The sequence below is a fragment of the Pelodiscus sinensis genome, chromosome 8 (assembly GCF_049634645.1).
Source record: "Pelodiscus sinensis isolate JC-2024 chromosome 8, ASM4963464v1, whole genome shotgun sequence".
NCBI classification, from domain to species: Eukaryota; Metazoa; Chordata; order Testudines; family Trionychidae; genus Pelodiscus; species Pelodiscus sinensis.
The window spans coordinates 51,151,238-51,177,549 of NC_134718.1; the positions used below are offsets into that span (position 1 = coordinate 51,151,238).

Below are 26,312 nucleotides of genomic sequence, written 5' to 3' on the forward strand. Positions count from 1 at the left end.
AACAAGATGGTTCATTAGGTGATAAGCTTTCGTGGGCCAGACCCACTTCCTCAGATCAGATCCTCACTTCCACTATTTGATCTGAGGAAGTGGGTCTGGCCCACGAAAACTCATCACCTAATAAACCATCTTGTTAGTCTTTAAAGTTCTACATAGTCCTGTTTTTTGTTTCATGCAGAATCTGACTTTCTTATGAACACTTTCAGGTTTCAAAGCTCCATAATAGGACTGAGGCCCTCCTTTGACTTTGGGGATAAGGAAATACACATACTAAAATCCTCTGCTCCTGAATAACATCCTCTATTGCCCTTAACATAAGGAGTGATTGCACTTCCTGCCTGAGTTGCTGCTTGTGAGAAGGATCTCTGAAGCGGGATGGGAAAGGTGGGGAGCTTGGAGGGCAGAAAACTGGATTGACTATCCAATCTCTACTGTGCTCAGAACCCAGTGGTCCTTAGTAATATGGGGCCAGGCCTGGCATAAGTGGAATAGGTGTTTTCCAAAGTGCATGGGTGTGGGGGATCTTGGAGATAAAGTGATGCTCCATCCTCAGGTACACCATCAAAAGTTTTGTTTGGAGCCTAAGTAGTTTGGAGTGGCCCAACCTGAGTGATTGTTTCTGCCCTGCCTGCGGGAATGGTCCTGTCGAGGGAGACTGTTGAAAAAGCATGGCTTCCACTGAGGCACTGGTGTGTGAACTTAAGGGTCACCTATGAGTCTTTTAGACTGTGGCAACAGAATAGGGTTTCTAATGTCCCTACTCAGTATTGGGGAGCAATTAGAGGCATCCATACGATCCTGTGTACTGGTGTGACGGGGCGCGCCGCCCCCGCACCCCATCCGGCGGCCCGCCCCGCACTCAGCCCGCAATCGCGCTGTCCCTCCTGGGCGCCGCCCAGGGAGCGCGGCGGCACTGCGGGGCCTGCTCCCTTGCCACGGCCCGGATAACGGGCGGCGCGGCGGAGGCGGGGCTACGCCCAGACAGTGACGTGAGGCGGGGGCGGAGCCTCGGCGACGTGACGGCTGACGTCACCGGGCACAGGCGCTCGGCGGGGGCGGAGCCTGGTGACGTGGCGCATTGCGTCACCCGGGCCGGACGCCGGCGGGGAATTCAAATGGGGAGGGAGCGGAAGGAAAAGGAGAGAGCACGGAGGAGCGAGGAGGGGAGGAGGGAGACGGAGAGCGAGTGGAGGAGGAAGGAGCGGACAAGGAGGAGAGAGCGGAGGCGGGAGAAAGAGCGGAGGAGGAGAGGAGAGGAGAACAGAGGAGGAAGGAGGCACAGGGCACTGCAGGAGAGGCACGCAGCACGAGGAGGAGGGAAGCGGAGGAGCACAAATGGTGAGGGGGACGTTAAAAGGGGGGCAAGCAGACTCACGGCGGGGAGCAGGACGGGCTCCCGCGTTACAACTGGCAACAGCTCTGTGTCAATCTGCACTTTTCTTTGGGGAGGTAAGAGTCCTCACAAGACCTGCATCAGTCTCAACTGGTCTTACGTAACATTTTCCTTAGGACACTTGACAGGGAATGGTTGCTGTTTTTTCAGAGTTGCCTAGTCTAGAGCACGTAACAGCAGCACTCTGGAATCAGAGTGATCTTTGATTTGATGAGAGAGTTGATACAGAAATAAGCATCATATATACGGACTATAGAGGATAGCTCTCCACGTTGACAGTGTTTAAACCCTGGTGTTTAAGCTACATTGACTTAAATATGGTCACTCTCCCTATCTTCCTCTCCAACCCTGCATCCCTTCCTACTCCCCTTCTCCAGGTCAGAATCCTCTCCTGCACCTATAACCCCCTCAAGGACCTTGCACCCCAAACCTCTGCCTCAGCTTACCATGCAAACCCTCTGCATCCTTCTCCCCACCACCTCACAACTCCCTCCCAGAACGTGCACCCATGTCTACATCCCTCCCTCCCCACCCCCTACACCATGCCAGAATCCTTTCCTGAACCCATATCCCCCTCCCACCCCCTGCACTCCATTATAGTTCCCTCAGCCCAAACTCCCCTGCAGACCCACAGTTTCCTGCACCTAGCCTCAATTCCAGACCCCGCACCCTTCTTCCCCTAACCTCCATCCAAGACCCCAGACTCCCTTCATAGAAAAATGCAGCCCTTGCCCACTTATCAAAAAGTGTCCCCCTCCCCAGTCAAAAATTTTCCATGAGGCACAGGAATGATCACCCTATGGGGTTGTAGGCAAAGGCTTCAGTTCCAATGCACTAGGCATGCACATTACTTACATGGAATTCCTACTCAAAGGAAGAAATATTTTTTCACACAATGTGTAATTCATCTGTGGAACTCATTGAAACAGGAAGTCTTTGAGGCCAAAAATTTAGAAAGACACAAAAACTGATTAAATGTATTTGATTGCCAATATATCCAGAATTATCAATTAATGACAAAAAACTTGCATTTCATAGTCTGAGCCAACCTCTCCTAAAGATCACCATCAGACCTATATGCTGGGAACAGATTATCCCACATATGTCTATTGCACGATTCTTACATTATCATCCTCTAAATTATCTGGTTCTGGCCACCACTAGAAATAGGATGTTGGACTAGATGGATTGCTGGCAAAATAAAAAATGGTTACCTACCTTTCATAATTATTGTTCTTCTGAGATTTGTTGTTCATTTCTACTCCATTCCATTCTAGGTCTGTCTGTTGGATTTTTTTTACTTTAGTGGTATTCGTAGGGCTGGCTTTGGCACTCTCTAGAATGCCGTGTTCATGAGCTGGTAAATGAGACCCTACACTCACTCAGTTCCTTCTTGCCATTAATTCAACCAAGGGGTAGGACGGGCAATAGAACAGACATAAGCAACATGTATCTCAAAGAACAAGTTACAAAATGTAAGTAACCATATTTTCTTCTTCAAGTGCTTACTCATATCGATTCCATTCAAGAGGATTCATAAGCAGTGAGGTGGGCTCAGAGATCACACCTACGTGGTTTGCAGTATTGCTCTACTGAAGCCAGCATTGACCCAAGCTTACTCAGTGACTGTGTAGTGTGATGCAAACATGTGAACAAACAACCAAATAGTGGCCCTATAGGTGTTTTGAATTGGCATCCAGGTGAGAAAGGCTGCCAACAAGGTTTGCACCCTGATTGACTGGACAGTTACAATTGCCAGCAGTGGTACTTTCACCTGATCATAGCAAAACTGGATGCATGTGATCATCCATGACTATATTTTTGGTTGGATCCGGGAAAGCCCTTCATTCTGTTTTCCACCATGACAAAGAGAGCTACATTGACTTAAATATAGTCATCAATGCTTTTAATGATCATTACGACAAACAAAACAAAAACAAATTTAAAAAACCCAAACACAACCAACCAAACAAAAAATCACTTAGAGCCAGACACCTAAGGGGACACATTATCCTAGCTGAGAGTCCTGCTCTCCCTTCTTACTCTCGAAAGATTGACATTTGAGGAGTCCTTACGCATTGGAGGTTCTTTAATCTGATAGTGTATCCCCCTTCTTTGGGACAAGTCTGATTTGGTTTGTTTGTTTGTTTTTTGGATTTCCATAATAATTAATTCCCACATTTAGCACTGACATTATTTGTGACTAAACACCACACATTAATAACAATGAGCAAAATATTCTATCAGCTGAATATCTAGTAAATCTAAGCAAAACAGGAGCTACTATATGTACATTAACTCACCCAAGGTCTCTTCCTAGCTAGCTGGCAGGGAAGCATTCAATCAGATCCTGCAGTATCCATAAAGGAGCACCTCTGGCAACCCCTGGAGTAATCATAGAATCCTAGGACTAGAAGGGACCTCAAGAGGTCATCGAGTCCAGTCCCCTGCCCCCATGGCAGGACCAAATACTCTCTAGACCATCCCTGATAGACCTTTATCTAACCTACTCTTAAATATCTCCAGAGATGGGGATTCCACAACCTCCCCGGGCAATTTATTCCAGTGTTTAATTACCCTGATAGGAACTTTTTCCTAATGTCCAACCTAAACCTCCCTTGCTGCAGTTTAAGCTCATTGCTTCTTGTTCTATCCTCAGAGGCCAAGATGAACAAGTTTTCTCCCTCCTCCTTATGACACCCTTTTAGATATCTGAAAAATGCCTACATGGAGTTGTATAAGGGATGCCACACACTCCCACCGTGTTCCTTCTCGCTGGAAATTCTGACCAGGGGGAAGGAGGGTGAGTCATGGAATGGGTATGAGCAACACATATCGAAGAACACCAGGTATGGAAAGACTTTTACTAGTCTTTTCTAAAACTTAAGAAGTCAGAAGAGCAGCAAAGACTGCACTCTCTGGATATTAGGAGAGCCCTAGCCTTTTATACTGAAAGAACAAAGCCGTTTAGTAAGTCAATGCAACTCTGTCATAATGGCATACAGAATGAAGGGCTTTCCAGGATCCACCCCAAAATGTCATCATGGATGACCACATGCATTTATTGCTTCATTAGAGATGAAATCACTAGAGATGGGGCAGTGCTTTTGTTCAGCCTTCAAAATTACTAAGAGATGTCACAGCTGAGAGGTGGCTGGCAGAAGGTATTGACTGATAACCAGCAGGGTGGTGACAGAGATGCAAAAGTGTGGTTGTAGAAATTGATAATGGTGGAGGATAGAAGTCATCAACTTCAATAGAGCAGGAACAAGCTCTTACACACAAATAAATGGAAGAAAAAAATACTATCTTACAGTTTTTAGAAGATATGTTTTGAATAATGATGTATTAAAATAATTGTAAAATAACTCTAGAACAAACTTCTTGGAAAAGGAGGATAGCAGCCCCATTCCTTTAAGATGCTTACTTTTTGTCCAGTTAGTTTTGCAGGCTGTCTGTTAGCAGTCATGTACAATTGGACCTGCTTCAAAAAGTAGTTTTGCACCACAAATTAGGGGACAATATGAGGAGACATCATATATATGACAGTTTTTTGTAAACCCACTGAGTCACTTAGAGGAGTCGGGGAATAATGCAGACATTATGCGTGAGACACAAAATATTAATTCAACAAATACAAGTATGCTTAAATCATTTAAAAAACCACACATTTAAATAGCATTTACAAAATTTATTGACTTATAAAAATCTATCTGCATTTTTTGCAATAGTCAATTTAAGCAGTTGTCAGAATTTCCACATAATAGCTTTGCCAATAAAAACCTGTAGACTTTAAAAAAAAAAGATATTTACAAAACTTTCATGAAAAAATAAACCTTCAATATACCAAAATAAGCTAAACTAGATAAGAACATACAATTATATATAGGCAGATTCAGCAAAATAATACAACTTTCAAACTGTTCTAATGATCCAAGAAAGGCAGCACTAATTTGGCCCAGGAAGTTTTTTTGGTTGCTGTAGTTTTGCTAAAGCTCACCAGAGTTTCGAAAGCAAACATTTATGGCTGAATTATGCCGTTAAAAGAGGTATTTCTTCTACTTATAAAAACAGATAAACATATCACCACTACACTTAAATTCACTGAATGCTTTACAACTATAAAATCTAAGCGTTTCTCCATTTACATAAAAAAATTGCAAAATCAAATATTGATATTGCAACACTCACTCTACAACTATGACATTATTTTCTTGTTCTTGTACTTGCTCTTGTTTTCCTTTCTGTTCCTCCAACACTCTGAATGTTTAAACCACATTTATCAAGTTTTCTGTTACTTTTGTTCCTTGTTTCTTTCTGCAGAGTAATTCTTTCACCACACTCTGTAAACAAAAATATTAATTGTAAATTTGGATAAATAATTTTTTTTAGCTCAAACACATATCTTTAGCTTTGTTGTTTTAAAGAAAAATACCCATGAATACCCTAACAAAACAGCTATAAAAGCCACACTTCTGCACAACCAGCATCCTTTAAAATAGATCCCTGAAGACTCAGTTATTTCTGAAACTAGCTTAGCATCAATCAGTGCACTAAATCTAATTCTTTTTCTTATGTGGTATTTCCAATACTGGAGGTTTGCAACCAGGATAGTCCATTCTGTACAAACAGTCCTCAGATATGGTGGTTAATTACACAAAGAAGCCTGCAGAATGAGCAGTCATGAGCAATATGGGTACATCTACACTAGCCCCCTAGATCGATCTAGGGAGGCGAATGAGGGTGACCGGAATTGCAAGTCAAGCCTGGGATTTAAATATCCCGTGCTTGATTTGCATGTTCCTGGCCGGTTGCCATTTTAGAAATCGACTAGCCCGAAATAACTGCCCATGTCTAAACATGGCAGTGAAACGCGCTTCCAATTTAAAGCCCCTAATTTGAATTAGGTGGTATTCCTCCTGCAATGAGGTTTACCACCTAATTCGAATTTGGGGCTTTAAATCGGAAGCCCGTTTCACTGCCGTGTGTAGACGCGGGCAGTTACTTCGGGCTAGTCAATTTCTAAAATGGCGACCGGCCGAGAACATGCAAATCAAGCGCGGGATATTTAAATACCAGGCTTGATTTGCAATTCCGGTCGCCCTCATTAGCCTCCCTAGATCGATCTAGGGGGCTAGTGTAGACATACCCGAGTCAACTGTATTAATAGGCCTATGGTAGAGTAGCAGATGACACTGCTATAAATCACCATAAATGTCCAAAGAGAATACTGTGACATGGTGAGTACAGGCCGCCATTCAATGAGTCTGCTGTGGTTTAAAATAACTGGGTGCGTTTGATTCTCGAGTATTGCGCAGGATTAGTCCCAAAGTTATACCATAAACAAAACCGGGTACTTTATTTTAGTGATTTTTCCCCATTCCTATATAAAAATAAGGATACCCAATACAAATATTAAAGCTAGGAAAATCCTGCATTTAGGATATACAACAGTGATTCTGAGTCCACAAAGAAGGTTACCTTCCGGAAGGTCAAGCTCTTCATTGAATTTAAAAAGAGACCAGACACCTGCATAGGAATCTAGAAAGCTGAGGAAATAGTAGCTGATCCCAGAAAAAAAGAGTTACCAGTGTCACCTAAGACAGTAGCTACCATCAAAAGATGCTTGTGGAAAGATGACCTCCAACAGAAAAACATTGTCCAGGGTAAACAATGAGAAAGGAATTACGCACCTAGTGAAGCAGACCAGGCACCAAAGCAAGCATGTATAACAGGAGCATAGAGCAAGCAAGAAGACCAGAAGGCAGGAGTAAGGAATGATCAAAAGGGCAGACTTAAATGGCAAATGAAAAAATATATTAAAAAAACTTAAGACAATCTTTCTAAAAGCACATTAAAAGACTAAAATTATAATAAAAAAGTGCACCAAAAAGTCAAAAATAAAGTTTAAAGCTAGCAATTTAGGAGAAAGATTGGATGGCTAACAGGTAGCAATAGGCTTGAATCATACTTAGCCATCCAATCTTTCTCCTAAATTGCTAGCTTTAAACTTTATTTTTGACTTTTTGGTGCACTTTATTATTTGTAGTCTTTTGGTAAGCTTTTAGAAAGACTGTCTTTTTAAGTTTTTTTTAATATATATATTTTTATTTTTGTCTTTTTGGTCCTAAATCTAGTGTGTTTCAACTAATAAAAACTCCAAGGTGCGTTTTAAAATGCTTATATACTTTGAACTAGACTTTTTTCAAAATGTTTTTGGAAGGGCTTCTGGAAACTTCAATGTGACTGGAATTTGTATGGTGCTAGGTGTTGTAGAAACACAGAACAACCTATCATTCCAAATATAAGTGAGACAACAGATGAGCACAATTGATAAAAAGGGTGGGGAGTGAAGGCCGTGAACACAAAGAGCTGTCAGAGAACACCAACTGCCCAGCTATGGGAGCAGTACACATTATAGCACAAGGTTTTCAGAGGGGAGGCGGGGGGGAGTTGAAGAAGCTGTGGATGTTGATGGGGAGTTCATTTGATAGACAAAGGTGATGAGGAGCTCTTTGTTTGAATATTGGAAATGGGTGATCCAAACTGGCAGCAAGTCAGGACAAACATCTCCACAGCAGAGGTAAAGTGAAGGGCTTAGAAAATGAAATTGTTAGCTCTTGCCTTTAATTGAGTTTGCTGCCAAGAGCAGCATCTGCAGTGCTAGTGGCCTACTTGTTCTCTAGCTTATAGGGCTGCTTCGGGCAACAAAGGCTCTAGAAGAGTCTGCTGTCCCCTGCCATTCCCGGGAGTCAGATTCCTGGTGGACTCGGGAGTCCAATCTCCACAGTACCCCATGACGCCCAAGAAACAGGCACATGGCCTGACATTAATCCTTTGCCGAATGCCCCTTTCTCTTCCAGTGCTGGGGAGTCTCTTTCTTTTGTCACTTTTTAAGACAATGGGAAGGGGGAACAACAAGAGTGCACACCACATTGATGCTGAGCTGTTTGGCATGGGGTTCAAGTACGAGGACTCTGATGCAAGATAAAGTGCAGTCTCCATAAGGAAGGTCCTCAAGCAGATGTCCCATTCCTTTTGAGTGCCAGGGCAAAAGTTTTTACAAATTTGATTCTTGTCCCTTCCATGAGACTCCCCCCAGCACTTCAAGCATCTGTTGGGAGTGGAGGGGGTCACCAATATGCATCAACCCGCTGCCTAAGCATGGTTTGAAGAGAGAGAATAGGTCATGCCCCCCTTCAGGGCGAAGTCCTGAAGACAGATAGTGGCTTTAAAAAAATTGCTAATGCTCTTGAGAAACAAGGCACTCAAACGAACCATTATGGGTGGTAAAAAGGAACTGAGAAGGCATAGAACCAGCAGTGCCTAAAATACAGACATATGAGCATGGCACTATACAGGACTCCACAAATGGCTCTATAGATATCACTAAGGTAAGCCTCCAACAGTTGTGCATGTGGGTGTACATAAACGTAGAATGAAATCAACACAAGCAAGCTCCCTGAAAAGTATGTGCAGAGGAAGAAGGGACTATACAGAAGAGAGGGATGAAAAGGAAATAGTAAGTGGGGAAGCTTAAATGAAAGTGAAAAGACAGTTATCTTTTAAAATTGATAACCTATCACATTGAAAACAGTTACTATCTAAATATTTTTCTAATATTACCGTTTCATATAAACAACTGAAATTCCTGCAGAGATGTACAATTGCAAATAGATAGAGGGGAAGGAGATTTGCATTAAAAAAATGAAGACTTTTCAATTAAACAGGAAAGTATGTGTGCAACACTTTTAAAAAGAGTGATGTATTTGGGGCCTACAATAATTTTACTTTTATTCACAACATTAAGTTATGTGCAAAATCAGAATGAAGTACTGACTTATCTAAAACATGCAATAGTTTGAATTATAAAAATTAAAGAATTATATTAGATACTGAAATTAAATTGTCATACCTGCTTTTAGTTTTTTGGCTGTCTCTTCATCCTCTGGCAAGTGGCGTTTTCTCCTGAGAGAAGTGGAACTAGCTGCTTGAGATGTGAGCTCAACCTGTTTCCCTCTGCCCTTTCTTGATGGATTAGCTTTTGTCTCTAAAGTAGTGTTTGCCAAAGGCACATTTTGGTCTTCTTCAGAAGTCTTCTTTTTACTATCATTTTTTGGCATGCAACTTTTTCCCTCAATAGCAGTGGGACTAGCTGCCTGTGTTGTGAGATCGAGCTGTTTCCTTCCACCCTTTTTTGAAGCCTGGGAAGTAATATTTCCCAAAGGCATATTCTGGTTTTCTTTAGGAGTCTTCTCTTTTCCTTCTTTTTCTGGCAAGCTTTTTCCTTTGAGAGAAGTGCAACTAGCTGCCTGTGTTGTGAGACCAGCCTGTTTCCTTCTACCCTTGCTGAATGGATTAGCTTTTGTCTCAGTAGCATTTCTGAAAGACACATTTTCATCTTTCAGAGTCTTCTCTTTATCATTTTTTTCTGGCAAGCAGTTTTTTCCTCTGGGAGAAGTGCAACTAGTTGCTTGTGTTGTGAGATCAACTTGTTTCCTTCTACTCTTTCTTGATGGAGTAGCTTTGGCCTCAGCAGTATTTCCCAAAAATACATTTTGGTCTTCTTCAGGAATGTCCTCTTTACCATAATTTTCTGGTAAGCTGCTTTCTCCTCTCAGAGAAGTGCAACTAGTTGCTTGTGTTGTGAGATCAACCTGTTTCCTTCTGCCCTTTCTTGATGGATTAGCTTGTGTTTTGGTAATATTTTTGAAAGGCACATTTTGGTCTTCTGCAGGAACCTTCCCTTTATCATCATTTTCTGGCAAGCTGCTTTTTCCTCTGTGAGAAGTACAACTAGTTGCTTGTGTTGTGAGATCAACCTGTTTCCTTCGACTCTTTCTCGATGGAGTAGCTTTGATCTCGGCAGTATTTCCCAAAAGCACATTTTGGTCTTCTTCAGGAATGTCCTCTTTACCATCATTTTCTGGCAAGCTGCTTTTTCCTCTGAGAGATGTGGAACTAGCTCCTTGTGCTATGAGACCAACCTGCTTCCTTCTGCTGTTTCTTGATGGATTTGTTTTTTCCTGGGAGGCAGTACTTCCCAAAGACATGTTTTGATCTTTAGGAATCTCTTCTTTATCATCATTTTCTGGCAAGCTCCTTTTTCCTCTGAGAGAAGGGCAACTAGTTTCTTGTGTTGTAAGATCAACCTGTTTCCTTTGACTCTTTCTTGATTGAGTAGCTTTGGTCTTGGCAGTATTCCCCAAAAGCACATTTTGGTCATCTTCAGGAATTTCCTCTTTACCATTATTTTCTAGTAAGCGGCTTTTTCCTCTGAGAGATGTGGAACTAGCTCCTTGTGCTGTGAGATCAACCTGCTTCCTTCTGCTGTTCCTTGATAGATTTGCTTTTTCCTGGGAGGTAGTACTTCCCAAAGACATGTTTTGTTCTTTAGGAATCACTTCTTTATCATTTTCTGGCAAGCTGCTTTTTTCTCTGAGAGAAGTGCAACCAGTTGCTTGTGTTGTGAGAGCAACCTGTTTCCTTCGACTCTTTCTTGATGGAGTAGCTTTGGTCTCGGCAGTATTTCCCAAAAGCACATTTTGGTCTTCTTCAGGAATGTCCTCTTTACCATCATGTTCTGGTAAGCTGCTTTCTCCTCTCAGAGAAGCGCCTCTAGCTGTGAGAAAAACCTCATTCCTTTTGCCTCTTCTTGATAGCTTCTCTTTTGTATGCAAAACCATAGTTTCCAAAGGCACACTGTGATCTTTTGACACCTCTTCTTTACCACTATATTCCAGCAAGCTGCATTTTCCTCCAAAAAAAGTGGAACTAGTGGCCAGAACTTTATCATCAACCTGTTTCCTTCTTCCCCTTCTGACTGGATTCTCTTTTGTTGAGGAAACAGTATATTCTGAAGCTGCTGCTTTGTCTTTTTTAGGAGTCTCCTTTTTGGCATCAATTTCTAACAGGTTATATTTTTTTCTAAGAGACGTAGAACTAACTACCTGTGATGTAAGACTGACCTCTTTCTTTCTGCCCCTTCTTAAGAGATTTCCATTTGCTTGGAAAGGAATATTTTCTGAAGTCTTATTTTGGTCAAGTTCAAAATGAACTTTTTTTTCTCTGTCTCTTCTTAGAGTAGTTCCATGTGCTACTGTAGGAGTGTTTTCTAAAATCTCAATTTGTTTGGTTTCCAATGCTTCCTGTTTTCCTTCACCTTTCCTTATCCTCTTTCCACGTCTAAGAACAGTCCTCTCATCTTTAAGATCATATACCATTGTAGCAGTTGGACTGTTTCGGGCTTCCTGGGTTTTGTAATCTTTCCCTACCTGCAGAGATCCTGAGGTGTCTTTTGTAAAAATAGTTTCTGGTTCAATTTCGGATATAATTTGTGGTACCAGTTCTTCATTTTTGGCAAATTCACCTTCATTAATGACTAGTAAATCTTTTTTACCTCTCTTATTTTCATGTAGTTGATTAGGTTTTTTTATTGAATTCGTGTTTATTTGCAAGCTATAAACATTAATTGGTGCTTCATTTGTATTTTCAAAATAGGACTCCTTTAAGCTTTGACCTCCTTCTGCTTCCTTATTTCCCTGAGCTGCCTGTGTCTCATTTTTTATAGAGTTATGTGTTTTAAAAACAGTTTCATTTGATGTTTTCTTGGTCTCCTGGACATTTCTAACATTTTCAGGTCCCATCTCTGCATTTTCATTGTTTGTTTCCTCTAATTGCTTTCTAGATTTTACTCTCAAAGGCTTTCTTCCTTTCTTCTCTGTTATCATAATTTCAAGAGTTAGCTTATTGATTTCAGATTCTTCTACTGCAGCAGCTTCAATGATTCTCTTGGCACAATCCTGTTCATGTGTTTGTATACACTTTGCTGTTTCTGCTCTGCAATGGTTCCTTGTTGCCGGTCTTCGGGATTTTTCTTTGGCATCATAGTCTTCTGTAGACATCTGTGTGTTATCTTTAATTTTTCCTCTTCTGGTTCTTTTAGCTGGAACTAATGATTCTACTATTTCTAATTTGTTATCCCTTCTAGATCGCTTTCTAATTGACAGAGCCACCTTTTCACTATTTTCTACACTGCCTTGATCAGATTTATCTTCAGGGGGCACAAGCCCTATTACATTTTTATTGATATTAGACACATTTGCTATCTTTATACTTTGATCATTTTCCATTATTAAAATACGGCTTGTGACAGATTGCTCTATAGTCTGCAAATTCTGTTTCATAGTTGTAGTTTCTGTTTTTGGCATTAAGGAATCTTCATTACAAGATCCAAGATTGCTTTTACTCCATCTGGAGCTATGCAAAGCTCTGTTTATTTCTACTGATGGAACAGCATCATTTTTGTCAAGTTGTTGGAGAACATGAATTTTTGAAATGTCTTCTTCCATACATGGACTATTACTCTCTTTTCTTTCTAGATTTTTAACTACAGAAGTGAAGGCAACAATCTCTTCCTTCTGTTCTTCAATGCTCTCTTTCATCAGAACAGGCAATTCTAATAAACTTACATTTTCCTTTAGATTTTCTTCGCATTCTCTTAAATATGAAGAGGGACACTCTTTTATTTCTATTTTCTGCTGCTTTACCCTTGTTGATGTTTTGTCTTTAGAGGACAAATCAATAGATTCCTGGATAAGATTTAATTGTGGGGCAACTGGATTTTTAAAAAGGAATTCTTCATAATCACTACCTTTCAAATATTGCTTTAATTCTTTTTGCAGTTGCATAGCAGGTTCTTGAACTGGATCTGTTTTGGTAAGCGAGATTACTGAGTTTAAGAGATTATGACTCTCTGTGATGGAGCCATCGCTCATTTTTTCTTTTTCAATACTGTCTATATTTTTCACAATTTCTAACTCCTTAGGTGAAATACATGCTTTTTCAAAGTTTCCTTGTAATTCTTGTTCATTTTTAATGTTTCTATTCCGAGATCTTATAAATGGGAGGGATGTTTTTTCAAGTGATTCTTCCAGTCTTTTCTCTTGCTTCAGATTTTCTCTTTCAAGGTTTCCTCTGGATTCTAAAACAAACAACATTTTTTACATTAAAAACACAACAAAGGACCAAAATTAAAATTAGTAAATTAAGTGTACAATATTCCTGATCAAAATTACCTCTCACCTTTAGGGTAGAATTATGTGATTATATTAAGATGGTAGGAAATATTCTAAATAAGATATCTGAGTGAATTCTACAGCTTCGTCAATGAATGATATTTGCTTTTGCAGCAAAAGTAAACACGTTATTTTATTTGATTTTATTAATTCCATGTATAATTCTAACTCTCGTATGCATTAAATGAGCCATTGACTGCAAAGGACATTGTCTTATATACACCACACTCTGCTGGAAGGATTCTCCCCTATAAAGGACAATGGGAATGCTAAAGAGAGTGCTTGGGCTGTAAAAATCCGGTTATTTCAGGTGGCCTGTAGCCGAGGGAATTCCCCAGCAGAACAGAAAAACAGAGATGTTAAAGCAGGCTTTTAAAAAATATGAGGCTGAGCAGTTCATGCTGGGACACGTTTTCTGAGCTAGAAAAAAACCTTTTGACTCTGTGAGCAACACAAGTTGATGTGAGCTTGCTGCAAGAGTCAGAGGAAAAAATACATATTAACCAGGAAAAGAAGGTTGAGCTGGAAGAAAAGTGACCTGGGAGCCTGAAAAGACTTTGACCAAATCCCAAAGAATGCTCAAGTGTAAAGACTAAGGCTAAATCTACCCAAGTATTGTCAATAAAACCTAGATTAACACTCAAAAGTTGACCCAAAAAAATTGCCAAAGGGTGTTCACACTTGCTCCCTGTCGAAAGATCAACTCCACACTGAGGGGGCACAATGTGAGCAATTCACTGTGGATATGTATCCCAGTCAGTGTTGTGGGGGCCAGAGTCGACCCCTGTACATCTTGGAATTCCCTCTGAGTTCTTCCACAGCCTCCTTAGCTGTTGTGAGCTCTCCATGTTAAGGAATGCCAAAGCAGGAAAGCAGTCTCTCCTCAAACACTGCTTTGCTTCCCTCCCCCATCGCCCCACACAGCAGCAATATGCCAACTGCTGTGTTCCTAGTGCAGGGCAGAACAGGAACATTCCAGTGATTTGCTTTGTTTGTTTCCCAAATGGAGAAACTCACTGAGCTGTCAGATACTTCCTGGAGCTTTGAAAAGGGAGGGAAGTTTCACGGCAGGATTTTCATGTTGGTGGATCTGTGCATATTACTATCAGCATACTATATTCATTAATTCCAATTCCCAGCAATAAGTATTTAAAACTGTCGTTGCACAAACTAAATTCTGTATTGTCTATATATTTCAGAATTTTCAAAAACATATTTAAAGATCCATTTTAAATTACAGCTTTAAAAATGCATACAATTTATACTTACCATGTTCATTTTTAGGATCAATATGAGAATTATTTTCTTTCATAAAATCCATAACTTTGACCTAACAAGATAGAAAAATAAATAAATCTGTGGCTGGTAGTGCTAAGGAAAAGAAGATTTTTGGTATATTAAGAACAAAAAAATAAATAATATGATATAGGCCCCCAACTAGAGGGAGATGTTAAAACTGTTAGTTTCTGCCTTTTTTGCATTGTTATCAAAATTTCTGTTCTCCATTTGGAAAAAATCAGGACAATATACTCTTATCACCAGGACTCGCCGAGTGGCAGCGAGCCCTGCTCGCCAGCCGCGCGGTTCTGAGCATGCGCAGATTGCTCTGCACCGGCTCTTCCGGGGTGTAATCTACTCGCCACATTGTTTGTCGAGCCCTGCTTATCACAAAGATGATGAATAATTTTCTAGTCCATTACTAACTGAGGTTGTTAAATAATATCTATAATGGCTAAACATTTTTGTATTGGCTGATTGTGGCAATTCGCACCTAAGAGATGTAGAAAACTCGGATGAAATCTCTGGCCTGCTCATGATATTCTACAATACATCCTGAAATAACAGGGAAATTCCATAAATCCAGAAGAAGTCATATGCTGATATTTAAAAAGACAAACGGGTCAGCCCAGGGCTGGTTAACCTGACATTAAACTCAGGCAAAATAGTTCAAAGCTGAAACGGGATTCAACTGATAAAAAATTAAAAGGATAGAAGAAATGTAATCGCCATGGCTCGACAAACTATTGAACCTACTTGTCCATGGCGAGTAGATTTCAGCCCGGTGCCCCATTTACCGGCAGTGCACGCATGCGCAATGCAGCTCTTGCTTCTTCTTCTTGCTTCTAATTTATTTATAGAAAGTCCTCGTTACCCTTTATGTCTGTAGCTAATTTGAGCTCGTTTTGTGCCTTTGCCTTTCTAATCTTGCCCCTGCATAGCTATATTGTTTGCTTATATTCATCCTTTGTCATTTGTCCTAGTTTCCACTTCTTAGATGACTCCTTTTTATTTTTAGATCATACAAGATCTCCTGGTTAAGACAAGGTGGTCTTTGGCCATACTTTCTATCTTTCCTAATCAGCAAAATAGTTTGCTTTTGAGCCCTTTACAATGTCCCTTTAAAAAGCTGCTAACTCTCTTCAGTTGTTTTTCCTCTTAGTCTTGCTTCCCATGGGATTTTACCTACCAGCTGAATTTACTAAAATCTGCCTTCCTGAAATCCATTGTCTCTATTTTGCTGTTCACCCTTCTACTATTCCTTAGAATCATGGACTCAATGATTTCATGACGACTTTCACCCGAGCTGCCTTCCACTTTCAAATTTTCAGCTAGTTCCTCCCTATTTGTTAAAATCAGATCTAGAACAGCTTCCCCCAAGTAGCTTTTTCAACCTTCTGAAATAAAAAGTTGTCTTCAATGCAGTCCAAGAACTTATTGGATAGTCTGTGCCCTGCTGTATTAGTTTCCCAACATATGTCTGGACAAACAACCAGATTTCATTCACTTTTGAGATTACAAGTTTGGTTATCAAAGGTAACTTTATCTGTAATACATTCAAGAATTTAGAAAGGCATATTGACTTCGTATCACTCAACACTCTGATTAAAAACAGTACTATATAATATCAATAAGAGCCAGCTAAAAGATCTTAAAAAAAAAACAAAAAAAACCCCAGTTGTCAATGGTAAATAATCATCAAAATGGGGTGTTCATAGAAAGATTCTGCTGGGATTGGTGTCATTCAACATTTTCATCAATGATCTGGAAGTTAATATATAATAACTGATAAAACATGTATATGACACAAAGGCTGAGTGATGAATCATGAGAAGGTCAGGGCTGTCATCACAGAGAGTGGACTGGACCACTTGCTAAATTGGCCCCATTCAAACACAATGTGTTTTAATGCAGCCAAATGTAGTTTTATACACCTAGGAAACAAGCAGTTCAAGCCATACTTATACAATGGAAGGCAGTGACTCTGAAAGGGATCTAGGAGGTCAGAGAGGAAAGGCAAACCAACATGAGTTCTCAGTGTCACACCATGGCAAAAAGGGCTAATGTGTGGTCTTGGTATATGAACCGGGGGTACTGAGTAAGAGCTGGGAAATGATCTTAGCTGTGTGCATAGCACTGATGCGGCCAGCACTGGGATCCCACATACAATTTTGATGTCCATGTTTTAAAAACGTTAAAAAATAGAAAAGGGTGCAGTGAGAGATTTAGGTCATATCTACACTAAACCTGAAGATCGTCTTAAAATACGCAACTCCAGCTACGTAAATAACATAGCTTGAGTCGACTTACGAAGGGTAAGTGGACAACCAGGAAGGCAGATAAGATCATCTTAAAATTTATGAATTTACTAAAATGAAAATTATCAAAACAAATCTTTTACCTTAATTTCCTTTGGTGTATCAAACATTTCTTTAACACCAACATAATCCAGTTCAGAACTCGGATACTTTTGTTTAGACTCAGCCATCAATTTTTGCAATCCCATAAAGTCATCAACTGGTGGATATTTTTCTTTTGGTGTCCTCAGTAGTCTGCTGATACCAAACATGTCTTCTACTGGTTCAACTCTTTCCTTTGATGTCTTTAATAGCCTTTTGATTCCAACTGTGTTTTCTAACTGGATTTTCTGCTTAGATGTTTTCATAATATGACTTACCCCTATCATGTCTTCTGCTGGTTGATATTTCTGCTTTTGTGTTGTCTTCATAAAGGAGACTCCCACTAGATCATTTACTACTTGCTCTTTTTGTGCTGGAGTCTTTAATAATTTTTTTAAGGTAATTTCATCTATAGGAGATTCCTTTTTCTGCTCCGGAGTGCTCAAGAGCCTTTTGACATCCGACAGAGCCTCGACAAGTTCCGCCTTTTCCTTTGGAGTCCTCAAGAGCCTTTTGATGCCTGACAGAGACTCAACGGGCTCCACCTTTTGCTTTGGGGTCCTCATGAGCCTTTTAATGCCCGACAGATCCTCGACGGCTTCCGCCTTTTGCTTTGGGGTCCTTAAGAGCCTCTTGACGCCTGACAGAGACTCAACGGGCTCCGCCTTTTGCTTTGGGGTCCTCAAGAGCCTCTTGACGCCTGACAGAGACTCAACGGGCTCCACCTTTTGCTTCGGGGTTCTCATGAGCCTTTTGACGCCCAACAGAGCCTCGACAGGTTCCACTTTTTGCTTCGGGGTTCTCAAAAGCCTTTTGACGCCCGAGAAAGCCTCATCAGATTCTGGTTTTTGCTTTGGGGTCTTCTCAAATCCTTTAGCTCCCACCTCCGTTATATGCTTTTCTGGCATTACTAATGAATCACTCATAACTACTTCCTCTTCCAGTATTGTTCTCTCTTTTTCAGGAGTCTGCTTTAATTTAACACCCACAAAAGAAGAATTTGGAGACTTCTCTGCTCTCAGGAAGCGAGATACAGCATCTTGACTATTTTTTCTCTGTTGTGACATGCCTGAGGTACTTAATGGTGATATTACCATTTCTCCTGTAATAAAATTGGGCTTATGTATTTGAAAGAAAATTTAAGCAAGGAAACAGAATACAAATTTCTGAAGAAATATTAGGCATGGAAAGTTTCTGTCCCACCTCCCAAAATCTACTGTTATATAAACAAGTAACTATGAAAAACAACATGTATATCCCCATGCAGCACTACACAAATTTTAATACTGAGTTTTAAATTGAATTAAATATTAGTTATTTAATCCAACATTAAATTACATTTTTTGTATGCTATTCCTAAATTTTAAATGTGCTGCAAACTTTATTTTGAAAATGCATAACATCTAAGCATGAGGTGGAAGCAGATTTTTTTTCCATATAAAGGGACAGTTGGCATTTTTGGCACCCAAAAAGGTGTGAGGGGAACAAAGAAAATTGTGTAAGCAAAGCACATTGAAGTGATTTGTACTGCTACAAATGTTGATGCTGAAATTTGCTTCACCTTTAACTACTACTGTTGTTTCAGTTGGTCTGTAGACTCAGAAAGCCAGCTGTCAAGATCATTTATGGTTCATATTTGAAAGGTTTTTGTTGCTAACCATAGTTGTATCTACACCAGATTTTCTGAAGGTTGCCAACGCAAGTGGTTACATAGGTAAGGTACTGGATCATAGCAGGATGGATAACACTGTGGTAAAATTGAAGTGGTTGCTATCACCTTGTCTGCCCTATAGCTTTCACCATTGCTATTTATGGTGGTACTGGCAGTACAGGGTTTTAGGGAAAGAAGTCAAGTGTAGACAAGCCATGCAAAGGGAACTTAACTAGATAAACCTTGGCCTTTATATCACAAATTTGCAGAAAAATTAATACTTTAATGTAATACGTCTGAGATACAGAGCACACCTAATATAACCATTTATTAAGTCTTTTTTTGTAACTAAAATATATCTATATCCCAGATTCTCAAGAAAACAGAAATGAAGTCCTAACGTTTTGGCATATTATAGGATTTAATCTAAAAAGAAATGTATTAACATAATTTTTGCTAAAAATTGAACAAAATCTCATTTGATCTCTCAGAGACAATATTAGTTTCGATCCTGACAACAACCTTATGACTAGCACCAAAATTTACAATAGAAAGGAAGGAAACTATCAAAATAAGTGTGGGGAAGTTAGGAAATTGACCATTCAGTTCCATCCTTCCAGCCTGGATAGGCTCTTACTTTTTATTCGGGGCTTTACCTTTTCCATCAACATCCTTTCCCTTCCTTAAAGAATGGGCATTGGGCTTAGTTGTGTCGACATGCAATAATTTATTGCTTTTTGCTGAAGCACACCAACTCTTCAATGTTGAGCACTTTAAACCTATTTTGCACAATCATACATGCTTCAACAGTCTGAAAGCAGCATATTCCATGGGACATAATATAATGAAGTAGATTGCCCCAACTCAAAAATAGAACCACAAATACATCTTTTTAAGATAGAAAGCAGCATTCAACATCTCAGAATTGCATCAAACTGCCACCTGCTCCATTCTCACTCTACACAAAGTCTGTATAGATTAAAACCGTGTTTATCATATCCTGACCCCCCAGGGGATTGCGAGCTACTTAGAGGGGGGCTGCAGCAACTTAGAGGGGGGGGTGTCACGGTATCACAAAGTTTGAGAACCCCTGGGTTAAAACAAAATGAATAATTTACTAAGCTTACTTTCAAAGACCAGGTTAGTAGCTACTAGTCCGCTTTTCTTGTATGCAATCCATAAACCCTCATCCCTTTTCATAGGGCTATTAGAAGGAAGAAAAATACATACCAGTCTCCTCTGGAGTGTGTACCTCAGAGACTTCTATTTCAGTACATGATGGCGTAAAATCAGTCTTGTGAACAGCAGATAAAGATGGACTTTTTTTATTCTCGTTTACTGGAGTTCTAAACATCTCAGTCATTCCTATTAATTATGTATAAAGTAATTAGCATGTGCTTTGATTTACAAAACAGTTATACAGTTGGCAGAACAAAGAATGAAGAGTTGTGACTTAGTTCTTTTCTTCCAATATTAGACCAGACAATACTGTATAACATTAAGTAACATTAACATTAACATGAGTTAAAAATCATACATGACTTCATACGTATGACTTTATTGCACAGTAGAGGCATTATAACAGGAGCTACGTGGTATGTTAATACACTGATTGAGTCACATCTGGAAATTTGCTGCATTGTAAGTGAAAATCAGGTTACTCACATTTGTAAATGCTGTGCTTTGAGATGTGTTGCTCATATGTATTCTAATTAAGGTGCATGAGCACCATGTGCATGGCTGCCTAAAAGTTTTTAAGCTTGCTGTTATCCACTGGGTCAGCTGCCAGAACCCGTTGGAATGACAGCTGGTGCGACCCTGCCAACACAACTGCCCCTCAGTTCCTTCTTGACAGCTTCTCCGACAGTAGGGAAGGAGAGCCGGTATGGAATAGATCTGAGCAACACATCTCAAAGAACAACAGTTACAAAGATGAGCCACCGTTTTTTTCTTCTTTGAGTGCTGGCTCATACATATTCCAATTGAGGTAATACACAAGTCTTACCCAGGAGTGAGAGTGCAGCTAACTCAAGGACCACGGAGCCAAAGGCTTGGCCATCTTCGAGAGCCATGCTGGAGAATGGGATCAGTGCGTAGAGGGGTGAAGGGAGCTTTTGAAGACCAATGGTGCTGGGAGTCCCTCTTCGATGTTGGGCGTGAAATTGAATGAGGTGCACTATGCACTGAAGTGCTCGGTGCCGCGTCTTTCCTTTAGGGCCACAGAGTGGACTTCATAAGGAATTGCTTAAGATAAAAGCCCCATTCTTTTCTGGTCCAAGACTTGAAAGCCTTGCAGATCTTATACTTATCTGCTTGATGAGCTTCCCCCAGGCACCAAAGATAAGAGTTGGGGGGAAGAAGGGTTCTCGTCAGCATAGACTTCTGGCAAGAGCTGCAGGGCTTGAATCCCTGGGACCTTGGCATGCCTTCAGGTCCCAGAGGGAACACAGGTGAGAAGGGAAAGCCACTTAACTCCCACTGCTAGAAAACTAACTTTTAACTACAACAAATGAACTAATAACTCCAGGGACGAATGGTGCTTGCAATGCAAGAAAGCGAAGATCCAACAGTAGTCACTGGTGCTTAAAAGGAACTGAGGGGTGGTTGGTTCAGATTCCCAAATCTGCACAGTCCTTTGTGGGTAATGAATCTGAAGAACTGTCCCATATTGAAGTGTCCTTAAAGGAGGTTTTGGGACAAATTGAAAAACTTAACAATAACAAATCACCGGGACCGGATGGCATTCGCCAAAAGGTTCTGAAATAATGTGAAATTGCAGAACTATTAACTGGGGTTTGTAACCTATCCTTTAAATCAACTTCTGTACCCAAGGACTGGAAGACAGCTAACATCATGCCAATATTTAAAAAGGGCTCTAGAAGCGACCCTGGCAATTACAGACTGGTAAGTCTAACGTCAGAACCGAGCAAATTAGTTGAAACAATAGTAAAGAATAAAATTGTCAGACACATAGATGAACATAACTTGTTGGACAAAAGTCAACATGGTTTCTGTAAAGGGAAATCATGTCTTACTAATTTATTAGAATTCTTTGAAGGGGTTAACAAACATGTGGACAAGGGGGATCCAGCATATAGTATACTTAGATTTCCAGAAAGCCTTTAACAAGGTCCCTCACCAAAGGCTCTTGTGTAACTTAGTTTGTCATGGGGTAAGAGGGAAAATCCTTTCATGGATTGAGAACTGGTTTAAAAAAACAGGAAACAAAGGGTAGGAATAAATGGTAAATGTTCAGGATGGAGAGGGATAACTAGTGGTGTTCCCAAAGGTTCAGTCCGATGATCAATCCTATTAAAAAATGATCTAGAGAAAGAGGTAAGCAGTGAGGTGGCAAAGTTTGCAGACATTACTTAACAGTTCAAGATAGTCAAGAGCAAAGCAGACTGTGAAGAACATCAAAAAGATCTCATCAAACTCAGTGACTGGGCAACAAAATGGAAAATGAAATTTAATGTGGATAAGTGTAAAGTAATGCACATTGGAAAAAATAACCCCAACTATACATACAATATGATGGGGGCTAATTTAGCTACAACTAATCAGAAAAGATCTTGGAGTTATCGTGGATAGTTCTCTGAAAACATTTACGCAATGTGTAGCGGCAGCCAAAAAAGCAAATAGGATGTTAGGAATTATTAAAAAAGGGATAGAAAATAAGACAAAGAGTATCTTACTGCTCCTATATAAAACTATGGTACGCCTCACATCTTAAATACTGCATACAGATGTGGTCTCCTCATATCAAAAAAGATATTATGGTGTTAGAAAAAGTTCAGAAAAGGGAAATTAAAATGATTAGAGGTTTGGAACAGGTCCCTATGAGGAGAGGCTAACGAGACTGAGACTTTTTAGTTTAGAAAAGAGGAGACTGAGGGGGGATATGATAGAGGTATATAAAATCATGAGTGGTGTGGAGAGGGTGAATAAAGAAAAGTTATTTACTTGTTCCCATAATATAGGAACTAGAGCACACCAAATGAAATTAATGGGTAGCAGGTTTAAAACTAATAAGCAAAAGTTCTTCTTCACACAGCTTACAGTCTACCTGTGGAACTTCTTGCCAGAGGAGTCTGTGAAAGCTAGGACTATAACAGAGTTTAAAAAAGAGCTAGATAAATTCATGGAGGTTAGGTCCATAAAAGGCTACTAGCCAGGGGGTAAGGAATGGTGTCCCCGGCCTCTGTTTGTCAAAGGCTGGAAATGGATGGCAGGAGACAAATCGTTTGTCCGTCCACCCCCTCTGGGACACCTGACACTGGCCACTGTCAGGAGGCAGGGTACTGGGCTGGATGGACCTTTGGTTTGGCCCAGCCTGGCCATTCTTATGTTCTTGTCATATATAGGGTGTTACACCAGCGCCACAGCCAATCCATTGGGTAGCAGCTAGAGTAAAAACTTTCTAGCAATTGTGCACATTGCATGCATGCATCTCAATTGGAATACAGGCAGTCCCCAGGTTACATGGATCCGACTTACATCGGATCCCTACTTACAAACGGGGTGAGGCAACCCCGCACTAGCTGCTTCCCCCCAGCAGACCAGGGAGACGCGAAGCTAGCGCCCCCCCCCCCGCAGCAAACCAAGGAGACGCGGAGCAGCTTTTCTCAGCAGACACCTCAGCTTGAGAATAAAGGACTGAGGGAAGTGAGGTGTGGGAGAATAAAACTGAGCACTGGAGAAATGTTTGGCTAGAGTATCCCTTACAATATGTACCAGTTCTGACTTACATACAAATTCAACTTAAGAACAAACCTACAGTCCCTATCTTGTACGTAACCCGGGGACTGCCTGTACATGAGAAAGCACTCGAAGAAGGATTATTGATACTTCAATGAAAAGCTCTACATTAACTGCAAAAAAGGAAGTGGACACAGCATTTTATAAGGAAAGACATCAAAAAATAATGCAAAGTTTAACATTTTTCTGCTGTTAGCCACATATCCTTATTTTAAAATATTCACCACCTTCATTTTAAATAAACAGAATGTAATTCTTTTTATTTTAAAACAATGAAACACTACTATACTAAACTACATATACGTTTTATCTAGAGACATATTTTACTGATGCATTCAGGCCATCTTTGCGTACATAATTGTGCTAAAGATATACAGTAAGCACATGAGCACATATGGAACACACCAAATATATTTAGCCAAGAGTATATAGTTCAAGTCATGGATAGATTACAGGCCATGAATTTTTGTTCACTGCCAGTAACCCATGTATGACTTTTACCAAAAATATCTGTGACTAAAACATAGCCTTACTCATTACAACATAGGTGAGTTTAAAGCACTTATGAGAGGGTGGTAGTTTATCACAGTGGTGCTCAACCTTTTTTCATTTGCGATTCCCAGAGCCCAGATAATTTTTGTTGAGCAAAGGGAAAGGGGGGGAGGGTAGAAGAGAACCACCCGCCAGGAACATTTTGTTGCGGACCTTTTAATTTAAAGTACCAGTCCACTCCCCTGCCGCATGTACGTCAGGCGCCGAGCCTGGAAAACAAAATGCCGGCTGGCACAGATCAAAGCTCTGCGACCTCCCCAGGAAGACGGCCCATGGGTTGCGCACTGCTGATTTAGCCAGAGGAGCCTTTTGTATGTGGGGCACACTGATCTACCACAGTGGGCCTAAATGGTGGTGACAGAATAATGAACTTGATGAAATTTGCTCATTTTTAAGTTGAAATTAGATACAAACCCTCCTAATCCAAGGTTCAAGTTGATATTTTAAAGTCAAGGCCAAAAAAATTTAAGGTCCCTGCAATATATAAGTATTTTATACTATGTAATGCAAACTAACATGTTCCAAGATACACAAGAGACTATATTAAGTAAAAACTGCTTTTATCAGAAGTGAAATAATACAAGAATGATGTGGCTTACTATAAAAAAAGTATACAAGTTACCTGTGAAACTTTCATTTATATCCACGTTTTGTTTCAAAGCATAATTCTTGACCACTCTAGGAGCCTGTCCAACAAGATTCACTGCGCTGGTGTGTGCTTTTCCTATCACTATTGTAGCTGGAGAATCTGCATGGCCTGTACTAAAATGACCCTTTATTTTTCTTGCTGGAGTCTGTAGAAAGAAAAAGAGTTGTGTGGCAAATGAAGATTCATTGTCATGACCAAAATAGAATAAGGTCCACTCACAAACTTGTAGGAGCATTACTGAAAAAGTTTTAAGTCTGTTAGTTTAACTGTTACAAACCTTAGATTGGTTTACATTTAAAATCTGATTTTAGTTAAATCAGTCTACATTGTGTTTACAAATCAGTCAAAAGTCACAACCAACATGCAGTAATAACTTAAATTGAAAATCCATTTTATCTTTTTTATTAAATTAAATATAGGTTTATTTTCCAAAATAAACCTAGAACCAGTGATGTGCTAAATCAGCTCTTTATGGCAGTTGTCTCTGCTGCAAGTAGCAAGAGAATGTTTTCTGCATTTTAGGTCAATAAATAGTTCATGCAAAGAAAATAAATCAATTGGGAGATGAAAAAAAAAGCAGGAAAACGTGTTTTCCTTTTCCAAACTATGAATAAAAATTTGGTGTGAGCAAGTGATCTGAAGGTCACAATGATCGGAATCAATCAGTTCAATTCATTAATTACAGAAAATAATTTATCAGTTAATTTTAAATTCAAAACATGTTTTGACAGACTCTTTCCTTATGTATCCCAGCGCATTTAAGGTAGTTATATTGAACTTCTAAAAATGATTTTAAAATACCATTTTTGAGAATTTTTAATTAAATTTCCATCCAAAGAGAGCTTGACATGCATCACAAGCAAAAAAGGAATCCTATACAGAATCATTCACCATTTTTTAACATAATAAAGTATCCAAATAAGTGTAAGTTAGCTATATATTTTTTAATACAGATTTACAGTAGACTTCCAATAATCCGGCACCTTTGGGATCTGGGTGGTGCCGTATTATCGGATATGCCGGAGTATCAGGAGGTACTCCGTGGGGGGGGGGGGGGGGGGGGGGGAGCTGTGACAGGTCTGCCAGACCCTCACTGCGTCTGGGGGGTGGGCGGGGAACGGTGCGGTGAGGGGCGAACTCTCCGCCATTTTGCAGGAAGGTGGGGGAAGCCCTGCGCCGCCGACGACAGTTTCCGGGAGGGGAGCAGGCTCCCCACCCCTCAGACTGCAGTAGTTATCCCCGAGCAGGGGGGTGAGGGGCAGCGCTGTGGGACCAACCTGGCAGTACCCCAGCTGCTCTGCTCTGCTTCCCCAAGTCCGCCGCTGCCGCTGCTGAAACTGACCAGCGGCAGACTTGGGGAAGCTGCGGAGTAGAGCATTGGGATGCTGCCAGGTTGGTCCCATAGTGCTGCCCCTCATCCCCCTGCTTGTCGTCCGGCAGCACCCCAGCTGCTCTGCTCCGCAGCTTCCCCAAGTCTGCTGTTGATCAGTTTCAGCAGTGGCAGCGGTGGACTTGGGGAAGCGGCGCAGAGCAGCTCCAATTGTCCAGCTGGCCG

The 26,312-nt window shown here is 40.5% G+C and overlaps 1 protein-coding gene across 4 annotated transcripts in view; it reads right to left on the reverse strand.

The window, feature by feature from the left end:
• Positions 1-5,069: 5,069 nt before the first annotated feature.
• MKI67 (marker of proliferation Ki-67) overlaps positions 5,070-26,312 on the reverse strand; it is a 47,690-nt gene continuing 26,447 nt past the window's right edge. For all 4 annotated transcript variants that reach the window (XM_075935261.1, XM_075935262.1, XM_075935260.1 and 1 more), the window contains 6 exons: positions 24,731-24,902; positions 20,029-20,163; positions 17,150-18,249; positions 14,740-14,800; positions 9,309-13,376; positions 5,070-5,736 (listed from right to left, as the gene is read on the reverse strand). In XM_075935261.1, the coding sequence (XP_075791376.1) occupies positions 5,600-5,736; positions 9,309-13,376; positions 14,740-14,800; positions 17,150-18,249; positions 20,029-20,163; positions 24,731-24,902 (5,673 nt within the window). In that variant the 3' untranslated portion in view covers positions 5,070-5,599. The remainder of the gene's footprint in view (positions 5,737-9,308; positions 13,377-14,739; positions 14,801-17,149; positions 18,250-20,028; positions 20,164-24,730; positions 24,903-26,312) is intronic.